We start from the raw sequence: 12438 nt of genomic DNA, 5'->3' as shown, positions 1-12438 counted from the left end.
GCCCAATTCTAATTTTTAGGGAGTTATTTTCTTCAGTGAGATTTTATATCTCCTTTTCCATTTGACCTACTCTGCTTTTTAAGGTATTATTGTCTTCAGTGTTTTATTTTTTTGGTGCCCCTTTTACCAAGCTGTTAATTCTTTTCATAATTTTCTTGCACCACACACTTTTCTTTTCCTAATTTTTCCTCCACTATTATCTCTTTCTATAATTTCTTCCAGGAATTCTTGTTGGGCTTGGGTCCAAATAACATTTTTTTTGAGGCTTTGTAGGTATTTTCACATTGTTGTCTTCTGAGTTTATGTCTTCCCTGCCACTATATCAGCTTTTTATGGTCAAGTTTTTGTTTGCTCATCTTGCCAGCCTATTTCTTGACTTTGCACTTTATGCTAAAATGGGCTCTTCTCGCCTTGGGTTGAAGAGGCAGCAGCCTTCTCTGCCCTGGAACTGCGACCCAGGACTGCCTGTGGGCAATAGAGTTGCCAGTTAGCACCAGCTATACCCAGTGTCAGCAAAGGGGTCCCCTGTAATCTCTTTCTGATCAGTTTTCTGACCCCCTTAACCTCTTGGCTGAGAACTCCTGAAGCTGCTGATGCCAGCTGGCACTGTCTGGACCAGCTAAGTTTGCTTAGCCTGGGAAAAAGGTCTCACCTTGACCTTTTGTTGGTTCTGCTGCCTTAGTAAGCATTATTTTAAAGATTTTTGGAGGGGGATATAGAGAGAGTTCAGCTGAGTTGCTGCCTCTAATCCTCCATCATCACTCGGCCCCCTCAACATTTTTTTGTGATGTGTTAGGAACTAAGGGCTGGTTATCCTTCAGTTGAGAGAATGGCTGGGCCATTTGTGAATGTATTAGAATTTGGACAGTGAGGGGAGGACTTGAGGTGATCTAATGTACAAAGCAAAGGGTGTGAAGTCTGTATTTGTGGTGACTAGGTGATAGAGCTAGGAAGGAGCCTTCCTCCCTCATCGACTCGGGGTATAGAATGGCCCACAAATCCAGGACTACTGGATTTATGTGACGTGTTAGTATGTTACAGGGTTTGGCTTTCTAGGTGGGGAAGGGTATATTTGGAAACGCAGGTGACTTTGGAGGGGTAGATGGCAAAAAAAAAATGGAATTTTTCTAAAATGGAAGGAAATTATTAGGTCCTTTTTATTTGTTTCATATTTAAATATGATGTTCTTACTATTAGGCTGATAAATAGAGGTGACCCTTGGATTCTTGTAGGCTGTATGTCTAGAGTACAGAATCTGTCAAACCCTATTCGTCTTGGGGCACATTCCTAGGAACTTTTGTTGTCTTAAGACCAGCATGGCTAAGTGTGGGGAGACCAGGTTGTCTGCAGAGTGATGAATTGTTTATTGAAGCTGTACCAGGTCTCAAGGCAGTTGACCAAATTATAGAGGAGTTATGATCTCATGTTGGTGGAGGTTTTGTTTGTCACTTAGGGGCTGGCGACAGATGCTGGGACTATGATTTGAATAGGTAGATAATCTAAGGATATTCATATTCTTCTCAGATATGTTAAGGATGAAAACATGGTGGGGAGGGGGGAGAAAAAGAGTTTTCCTTTAAGTAACAGAATACCTTTCCCTTGGATCATATTTATAGTTTTCAGTCATATAGACAGCCATGAGTTCTTTTGATCTTAGAGCAGCCTCCTGAAATACAGGTAGTGAAAGTGATTCTGTCTCTATTTTATAAATGAAGAGAGTGATGTCCAGAGAGATGGAAGGATTTAGTCAGTCAGTCAGCAAACACTTGTAAGGGCTTACTGTCTGCCAGGCACTGTGTAAGTACTGATGCTAAAAAGAAAGGCAAAAAACCAGCCCCCTGCTCTTAATGAATTTAATTCTAGTAGGGGAGACAGTGGGCAAACACCTATGTACATAAAAAGTATAAACAGGATAAATTGAAAACACTTACGTGAAAAATATAAACAGGATAAACTGGTGCTAATCTCAGGGGGAGAGCAGGCTCATTCGGGTGGCTGGGAAGGAAGCCAGAAAACTGAGGGGATGAGGGAGAACTTTGTAGGTCTAGAGGAAAGCCAGTGAAAAGGCCCACATTGGGGAAATGGAGTATCTTGTGTGAGGAGCATCAAAGAGACTTTGTGTTGCTGAATCCTAGAGGCTGGTGGCTGAAAGTTAGGTTGTAGAGTAAATGAAGGAGAGGGCTGAATTATGAAGGTTATGAAGGACTTTAAAATCCAAACAGAGGATTTTATACATTGGAGTTTATTGAATGGGGGGTAGGGTGACATGGTCAGACTTCAATTTTAGGAAGATCATTTTGGTAGCTGAGGGGCAGAAGACCATGGAGGGGAATTTGTCTATTGTTCCATGTTGCCTCCTTCAAGTAAGTGTATATGTAGCAGCTCCTTAGTATAATTTTAAGAAGAGGGAAACCTTCTAAAAGGGTCACTGACAACAGAGCAGACCGTTCACGTCACATACTGTATTGAAATTGCTTTTATAAATTTCAACGAACCCTTCATATTTTGGTTAACTTTAAAATATATGTGTGTGTGTATACATATATATATATATATATAGATAGATAGATAGATAGATAGATAGATATATTTCAAGTACTTCTGTGATTGGCTCCTAGCAAATAAATATGTTAGATATTTTCAAGTAAAACCATGGAATGGCATTTTATACTAAGAATCTTTTAACTTAATTAAAATCATATCTTACAGATGTGATTTGGTATTCATATTTTCTATTTTTATTCTCTAAAGATGGGTCAATTTGTAGCTATTACAGAGGATAAAGTTTTTAAAATCTGGTTTTCAACTCTATAATTATTAGTTCTGTTAATTTCTATTTTACAGAAAGAGCTATCTGGACATAAGAATATTGTGGGTTACTTGGACTGTGCTATTAATTCAGTTAGTGATAATGTATGGGAAGTACTCATCTTAATGGAGTACTGTCGAGGTAAGTAAACCACTGAATATTTCATTTATTTTTTACAAAATAATAAAAAGAAAATTCTTTTAAAGTGGATTACTAGTTATATTTGTTTCTCTCTGTATAACTGTCCCCATGATACCAGGCACTTAATATTTCAGTTTTACTTCTCAGTCTCAGACTATTTAAGGAAGATTATTAGTCATAGTTACTACAGAGATGGCATGCCATCAACATACTGTTCTAAGTGGATAATTAAAAATATGGAGGAAGTCTAAGCAGATAAAGAAAATGTTTGTTGCAACAGGAAGCATTCTCCTTCCATGGGATTTGTAATTCTGATTAAAATACAACAAAAGATAATGAAGTTCCATTTGGCAGGACTAATCTATTATATAGCATGAATTATGTTAGAATTCTCCTGAGTGTAGCTGACCGAGGGGACAAGATTTGACTCAGGGGCTATTTGAGGCCTGTAATCAGTGATGTGTGTAGTTTTCTTAAGTTTCAGAGGATACATAAACTAAGCTGCATTTTAACCTAATTATGTGATAATGCATTTTTCAAATGCCATGTTTACTGAGTAGTTTCTTAATGTTTTTTGGCTAACATTTTTCCTGTTGTACAGTAGGTATGTGGGGCAGTTATGTCAGCTTCTGGATCCTGCCAGATTAACCATACCATCTTTCTGAAAGTGCCCGTGCCTGCTTAGCAGGAAGCTTAGGAAGTGCTAATGAGTTCATATTGGGGGACAATATTGTTGTTATTAGTAGCTATCGCAGTGTTATGAAAGCTGTGTCTAACAGCATTAATTTTTGGGGAAAACCCAACTATTTATTTTCCTCTCTAAATTAAAGGATAAAAAAATAAAAAAATATGGAATATTCGGAGTTAACATATTGTGAAAATTTGATTTTTTAGACCATATAAAAAATCCTTTGGATATTTGAATTCAGCATAGTTTTCTAGTTTTTCCTTTTATTTTTACATATTTTCACCATTATATACATGTTAGTGTCTTTTTAACAGGTGCTTTCATTTTCCCATTTTCCAGGTTTCTGAATTTCTGTAGCATCACAGTTGTTGATCTTTAACTTGAGTAGGCCAGAATTTGACAATTGTTATTTCTGATGTGATTGGGGAGTAGAGTAACATCTGGATAATTTTATTTCCCCTGGCAAACTGAAGCTGTAAAAATACCCTCTAACCTGCTGACTGGCTTATCTACTTCCTGTTTTCTCTAATTTAAGCCACTATTTATTTATCCATTGTTATTAAGCTGTTTGCCCTCTGAATTGATATTGCCAGATTGTGCCTGATCCTTATGAAAAAGTTTGAGTATTGCCCTATACTTCAAGGTGCAGAAACAATCTTCTCCAGAGAATAATAGAATTATTTAGCTGTCTTTGACTATATGAGATGTGGGAGGACTGTATATGCATAAGCATACACTTGAAATGAATGAGTTGTAGTCTGAGACATCTTGAGACTCATCCAGCACATCACCACTTTCATTTAGCAGAAAAGGAAGGAGACATTATACATAAATTTTTGAGACAAGGGAATTTTACCCTGTTTAAAGTAGCACATCTTTAAAATTTATTTTATCTGGAAATTTATTACCTGTCTTTGAATTTTCATTTAAAACATGTATGATATAATTTGACTTTTTCCTGATTACTAAGGTAAGGATCAATAGAGGACCTGAAGAAGTTTAGCTTCTACACTAAATGATTCCGAATTGCTGTGCTTTTTTTTCCTCTACTTTTAAGGGGTGTGGAACCTGCAGCCTCGAGGCCACATGTGGCTCTCTAGTTACTTAAGTACAGTTCTTTGATTCCAAACTTCATAGAAAAAATACTCTTAATAGAAGGATTTATTCTGTAAAACTTGGATTCAAATCAAATCAAATGGCTACACCCAAGGACCTAGAAGGCCACGTGTGGCCTTGAGGCTTCAGGTTCCCCACCCCCATATACTCTGGGCTCTTCTGCTGCCTTATTCTACATAAAATCAAATGGGTGATGGGTCTGTAGGTCCCTTTTCTAAAAGTGCATGGGCTTAGTAACAGCTATTTTCCTTGCAGTGAAAAAGCAATTTTTCTCTGTCTGTGTTGGCTAAATTAGTCAGAAATCTGATTTCTAGAGAAGTGAACGTATTGCTATAATAGCTTTTAATTAAAATATTACTTTATTAAAATTTTACTTGTCTGCTTCTCACAAAGATGCAAGTCTAATCAGTATGAAAAGTAAAATGAATGTCAGTGACTTTTATGATATGGTATTGACTTTGAAATTTGGTGGCTTGGTAGAGGATTTCACCTTTCTTTTTAATGAAGCTCATCAATGAATACTTAAGTTTTAAAATGGACATTCCTAAATAGATGATCATAGTGATTTGTAGCTGTGAGAACCTTTGGGATCATTTGTGTAGGGAGGGAAACCAAGGTTCAGGGGGTTGAATTTTGCCCAGGATCATACAACATAGCGCAGTTGGTGGCAGATGGTGGGTCATGTGGTCCTTTTCACTGCAGATCTTTGACTCTGTACTGCCGCCCTCTCCCCCACCAGTCCGAAACCCCTTTGCTTAAGCCAGTCTTCCTCTTCTAAGGACATAGCTTTTCAGCCTTTTCTCCTCTCCTGGCAGCTGGACAGGTGGTGAATCAAATGAATAAGCGGCTACAGACGGGTTTTACAGAGTTGGAGGTGCTGCAGATCTTCTGTGATACCTGTGAGGCTGTGGCCCGGCTGCATCAGTGCAAGACTCCAATCCTGCACCGGGACCTCAAGGTAAGATGGGGGTTGCCATTTTGTAAAGCTGAGCAATCTTCCTGGGACTTTTGACCCTCAAAATGAGTGTGGAAGCAACAATCTTTGGTGCAAATTGATGCAGATCCTTTTTTTTTTATTAAGTACATTTTTTATGAGGAAGGAGTTTTTTTATTTGTTATGTTCTTTGATTATTTTCAGTTGTACAAATGTGAGACAGCATTTATATGCCTTGTAAATCTAGCGGATTTTTCTCCAAAAGTTGAAATTTCTAAGAATTTTCAGATGAGAATTCATGATTAAAAATCCTGAGGAAAACATTGTTTATTTCTATGCAGCCTATACTTTGAAAGCCTAATGTTTATAATTCCACATAGCTCTATAATTCTATATATAAATTTATGCTACTTAGAATTTTTTTGAAGATAACTATTGTCCACAAGTTTATGGTTGGTGAATTTTTTGCCTGTGATATGCAAAAACTTGATGATGGGTGGTGCAAAATTCTAAAAGAAGAAAATGAGTTTTAGAGTAATGATTTAACTTGGGAACCAAAAGAATTATCCAGGGAAATTAAAACTGCGGTGATTTGGTAGGGAAGAGAGAAGACTGTCATAGAAATGAAATAGCACACAGAAAACACATCTCATGTTTATTGGCACCTCTTGGTTGGCTTAAGTTTGAGTGAGTAGCTAGATACATTTCTTTTAATTGTATTCAAATTTTTTTTAAGACTTGTGGAAGAAGCCTATCAGTATATACACTGATGGATATTGAATACTGTACATTTAAACTTGCCTGTGGTTAAGCGAATTCTGAGCAGTATTCTAGGCAAGAATTCTTTTCTTAGGGCTTTAGAAAGTAGTTCTAGGGCAAGGGAAAGGAGACTTTTAGGTCAGATAAGCTATCATTCAACATCAAGCTAGTCAATCATGATTTTAATTGGTTGTTAAGTGATTTTTTTTGGAGAGGGGAAGGCAGGGCAATTGGGGTTAAGTGATTTGCCCAAGGTCACACAGCTACTAAATGTGTCAAGTGTCTGAGGACAGATTTGAACTCATGTCCTCCTGACTCCACGGCTGGTGCTCTGCTCACCGTGCCACCTAGCTGCCCCTTTTTAAGTGATTTTTGACCAACCTGATTGATCTTTGATTATGCTAGGAAGCCTGGTGGATATAAAAGTCTTAACTGATCTAACATACAAAGTGTTTGAAGCAGTGCTTTGAGAAGCAGTTTCTCCTGAATCCTCAGATTACTGCATAGTATGTTGAGAAATACCTCAAGTAACTGGGGTAGATAAGTAACTGAGGTGGACATAGAGGGCTTTCATTTGAGACCTCTCCACAAATGCCCTGTTGTCTTTATGGACTTAGTCTTGAGTAAACGGAAATGTTTGAACACTAGCGAAGGAAGGGTATGTAACTGCTGCTACCCTTCCTTACTCCACAATACCTTTGTTGTCTCCTCCATCTGCTATAGAAATGTTGCCTTTATGATTAAGTAAAGTGAGACAGGAGAACAGAAGCATCATCATAAGTAAAGTAGGAAAACACAGTAAAAATAATCTTTCTGACTTCTTACACTTAGCTTTTTGGGAGAACATTTCTAGATCAGGGCTATCTTGAATTGTGATATGATGACTAGTCTAAGGACCTTTAAATCTTTATTTTGGCAAAGTCAGATTTTTCTCTTTAGTCATAGAATTCTCAACTCAGGTGTTTAATGAATGCACAGTAATTTGAGTTCATTACTGGGTCCCTGCCCTCAAGAAACTGTGTATTTACATAAATATAATATATACATTAAAAAGTATAATTTAAGGCAAAACTGAGAAGGAAGAGATGAATTCGAAAACACTGGTAATAATTCAGCTTTTTTTTTTCCTTAAGGTAGAAAATATTTTGTTGAATGATGGTGGAAACTATGTCCTTTGTGATTTTGGCAGTGCAACTAATAAATTCCTTAATCCTCAGAAAGATGGGGTAAATGTAGTAGAAGAAGAAATTAAAAAGTAAGTCTGAATGGGTGTTATACTTTTTTTTATGAGGATATAAGTAAATTTTGATCTGTTTCTATTCCTATAAATAAAATAAGCCTGTTGGAATTAATTTTAGGAATTACATTAAATGAATTAGATTTCAGCACATCAGTTGCTAATTTATATCTGGATCTAGTGCAGTAGGAAATATCTGGTACCTTTAATACTATTTTGAATTTAGCTTTTATTTAATATCTGATATTTATAAGCAAATTTACAGAGTATGATTTAGTAAAAATGGCATCATAACAAATATTTTTAAGAGAATGTAGTTAGTATCATTTGTTTTCATTGATGATTATTGTGAGACCTTGTACATGCAAATTATTCCTTGTCCTAATAATTTCAAAATATACAGTCTTTTCCTTATAATTTAATATTAAGAAGGGTAATTACATACTTTTAAGACAGTTCTTTGAGGAAAAGTATGAATATTGGGCTTTAAAAACAGAATGCTACTATAATTTTATATATCTTTGGATTATGCAGGGTCTTGATTAAAAATAAGAAACAACTTCTTAACCTTTTATGTATCATGTATTTAACATAATTTTCCAAATTATGTTAATTAAAAATTATGTTAATCAATAAGCCATCTATTGCCATTTTTTCTACTTATATTTTCTTCATCCTTTAGAAAATGGAATTGTTTCATTATACTTTATTACCTTTAGCAAAATATGCTTAATTATCACAGTATGAATAGATTTATGTAATGTGTACCCCAACTCTCACCTTTCTGATATGCCTGCTCTTATTTGGAGTGTGCCAGCCTAACAGGGTATGCTAAGAACGCATTTAAAATTTAGTTTTATTTTATTTAGCTGCGAGACACTAATAGTATAACATAGACAAAACATCTGTTTACTTCATAATTACTTTTGATAACATGAGGAAAGTATACCTCTCATTAGAATTTCCTTCACATGAAGAAATTTCATTAAAATTTTAGTGTTACATAGTGGACTTTAGGTTTCAACCATTTTTCTTCCTTTCTGTCCTCACATTTCCTTCTAAGTAGCTTCAATTGAAAGTGGATTTTATGAGTGTAGATGTAAATCAGAGGGTTACACATGTAGAAAAAAGTTAGAAGTGATCTAGGTTATCTATATGTGTCTACAAATATCTATGTATTCATACACAGACATACATTTAGTATAAAGGAGAATCCCTACTATATTTAAGGTACTTTATATATAAGTTGTTTCATATGGAGAAGTAGTAACTAAAAACAGCATCAAATGTAAGTTTATGTTTAAAGTTGAGAAAATCTAAGAATGTTTTCGTAAAGAGATAATTAAAATTAATTATGTAATTTTAAAAGGAATTTAAGGGAACCAATCCATTGCCATCATTTGAAGTTCTCCCGAATAAAAGAAATAAAGTTTTCTTCTTATTAGTGCGATATATTTTCAGAATTAAAATCTTTTCCAATAACTTCTGTTGATTAATCTTTGAGAGGCAACTGATGATTTTTTTAATCCTAAAACACAAAACTATTGCATATAGAAGCTTTATTTGTAATAACTTATGGCATGTAGGCATTCAGTTTTATTTTTGGGGGGAATCAATGTAGTATCTTTCTTTTGTTGACATCTCCATTCCAATTCACTTATTTACTGCCAGGTATACGACTCTGTCATACAGAGCTCCTGAAATGATCAACCTTTATGGAGGGAAGCCTATTACCACCAAGGCTGATATCTGGGTAAGGAAACGGAAGGGGTACGATTTATTTCAGGCAAGTCCAATAAGAAATGGTGTAAGAGTCCAGCTCAGTCTAAAGAAAAAAAGCACTAACTTCATAGTGAGTTGAAAAAAGGAGGCAATGTGATTTATATTTGTGGAAATTAAAAGGATTAGGAAAAATGTTCCTAATCTCAAACTTGAAATTGAGGACTTTGGGCTTGTAATGATTTTCTCAGAATAGATAAATTATTTCTAAATAATTTTTTGACTTAATGATAAAATGTTTCAAATGCATTGTATTTTGCGGGCCTGTTGGCATTTAGGCTCGTTCATGGTTCAGAAAAATCAGGTATGATTAATTAAAAATATGTGATACTTTAGGGAGTACTTTTGAAGTCAGTTAATGGAAACCAGCACAATGTTATCTATATTATCTCTCTATATGTATGCAGATATTTTTAAAATTGAGAGACATATCATAGATCAGCTTCTGTGTATTAAGGCTTGTCATTATGTTTTAGTTTTTAGAAATACAATCATGAAGCATTAGTTGCAAGGAATCTTTAAGGGCTTCTAGTTTGACTCCTCATTTTACAGGTGAGGATTATGTTATATGAAGCTATTCGATTTTTATTAAGTTGCCATATTCCAAATGGCTAATATTTTAATCCCTTTCTAGCCCAGTATGTTTAGTAGTTGATGTTAGTATATTCTTCCTCTTTGAAAAGAAGTGGAGATGCAGTTTATACCCAGTGTTCTTCCTAGAGTAAGTGGCCTTACTCACATCCTTGTTCACTGGCACAGAGAGCCTTCACGCACCTTTCTTCCATCCCTTGTTTTATGTTGGAGTTGGCGTGTAAATAGTCGCTGACTGTGAGGAATTTTAATTGCATAGACGTTTTGCATCTTTTGTATCCATTCTTCCTTTTATAACTTACCAGAAAAGCCAGACTTGGATAGTTTGTTAGGTCCATGATTTTATTTTTTGTGTACCCTCTCCACCAGTGCAGATGGCTTGTCCTCTAGGCCTTCTTACCCTGTCTATTCTTGCCTCCTTTTTCCTATTGATCCTTCATAGAGGACTTATTTAAGACCCTGGTGAGCAAAAGGTTTAATAAGAGGGAGAGAAAAAAAATATTCTAATAAACTTTTCAAGGCCCAGTTGTTTCAAAAAAAGTTTTTTATGCATTGACTTTGAAATATTTGAATTTTCTTTATATCCTAGCTAGCTCTAAAATTGTAAAAAAGGAACCCAGTCAAACCAAATTACTAATGTATTTTGGTTAGTGAATTTAGTATTATATATAGACCACCAATCCGCATAATTTAAATAATAGTTATAGTTCACATTTATGTAGCAGTTAAAAGTTTAAAGAGTATTTTGGGCGCAATAACTCTGTGACATAGATAGTCTAAGTCAGAGGTGTCAAACATTTGTCCTGCAACATTCCTGAGTGTGTCCCAAACTAGATTAAAATGTAATTGGCCAATAGATAACAAAATAAAAGTGCATTTTAAAAGTAAGTCACTCTGTGGCCTTCAGGGCTGCTGATTTATGTGTGAGCAGCCTCTGTTTCTGTTTGAGCCTGACACCCTGGTCTCAGCATGTCCGTATTGTGCTGATGAGAAAGCTGAGGTTGAGTGATTGGCCAAGGGTCTCCCTGCTGGCAACTGCCAGCCAAGCCCATGCTCTTTTCATTGTACCACACTTGTGAACACACTCTTCATCCCAGATGGACATGGACAGCATAGCATAGTGGCCTGAGCCTCCAGCTGAGAAGTAGAAGAGATGACTTCCAGCAGCTTTTGTGTCATTTGAGGCAGGAGATTCGATCTCTGCCCCACAGCTTTTTCACATATTGACCCAGGAGATGGAGGCAGGGAGACATGAGTTCAGATTTGGCCTCAGCTACTTCCTAGCTGAGTGGCTTTGGGCAAGTCACTGAACCTCTATTTGCTTCAGTTTCCTCAATTGTTAAATCAGTTAGTCAGTCAATAAACATTAAGTGCCTACTATGTACCAGGCCTCTACTAAGCCCTGGGGATACAGAGAGAGACAAAATATAGGTCTTGCCCTTAAGGAGCTCATAATCTCATGGGGGCGACCACAAGCAAATAGCTGTATACACGTAAGCAGCATTCGAGATAAATAGGAAACAAGTCAACTTGTTTGAAGGAAGGCACTTCTTATAGAGGGTGGGATTTTTGTTGGGATTTGAAAGAGGCCAAGGAATACAGAAAGCAGAGATGAGGAGGGAGGGCATTCCAGGCATGGGGGACAGCCTGAGAGAATGCTGAGAGCCGAGAGATGGAGGGTCTTATTCATGGAACAGCCTGGAAGCTGGGGTCACTGAATTGAAGAAGACCATGCCAGGGAATAAGGTGGAAGAAGCCTGGAAATTTAGCAGAAGGTTGGGTTATGAAGGATTTCAGTGCCAGCCTGAGCACTGTGTATTTGCCCCTGGAGGCAGTGGGGAGCCATAGGGGGCTACTGAGTTAGGGAGTGGCACGGTCAGACATGTCAGACGTTTTAGGAAAATCCCTTTGGTAGCTCGGTGGAGGATGAATCAGCTTAAATGGGATAATGATAATAGTCATAGCATCTGTCTCCCAGGATTGTTGTGAAGAATAAATGAAATATTATTTATCAGGCATTTTTCAAACCTTAAAATGTCATCTAAAATGCTAATTGTTGTTATTGTTATTATGCTGCATCTTCTAAAGGGGCCTTGAACTCTTAAAATTGTGTTACTGTGACTGAGTTCTGCAGTATGTGAGTATCGTGCCAGTGCCCAGCAGCAGGGAAAACTGCAAGAGGCACCAGAACTTTGATGGTTTTTAAACCAGAGAGAGTATATTAAACTCATGATTCAAACATATGACAATAAGATGGTTATTATAGGATGCTGCAATATTTTCAAGTTTAGAAAACATTTAAATATTGCTAGGTCATTGTGTGAAGATGAATCTTTTACATAGTATTTCAGCTCAGATACTCAATTTTAGATTTTGTTTTGATA

At 36.3% G+C, this 12438-nt stretch overlaps 1 protein-coding gene across 3 annotated transcripts in view; it reads left to right on the top strand.

Moving 5' to 3' along the window:
* The window catches only part of BMP2K (BMP2 inducible kinase), a 121482-nt gene that overhangs the window by 48898 nt on the left and 60146 nt on the right, over window positions 1–12438 (top strand). For all 3 annotated transcript variants that reach the window (XM_036762794.1, XM_036762795.1, XM_036762793.1), the window contains exons 3-6: window positions 2845–2950; window positions 5570–5712; window positions 7581–7702; window positions 9356–9437. In XM_036762794.1, coding sequence (XP_036618689.1) covers window positions 2845–2950; window positions 5570–5712; window positions 7581–7702; window positions 9356–9437 — 453 coding nt within the window. The remainder of the gene's footprint in view (window positions 1–2844; window positions 2951–5569; window positions 5713–7580; window positions 7703–9355; window positions 9438–12438) is intronic.

The sequence above is a fragment of the Trichosurus vulpecula genome, chromosome 6 (assembly GCF_011100635.1).
Source record: "Trichosurus vulpecula isolate mTriVul1 chromosome 6, mTriVul1.pri, whole genome shotgun sequence".
NCBI classification, from domain to species: Eukaryota; Metazoa; Chordata; class Mammalia; order Diprotodontia; family Phalangeridae; genus Trichosurus; species Trichosurus vulpecula.
Note: the sequence above shows the minus strand (reverse complement) of the source record. Positions and strands in the feature narration are given on the sequence as shown.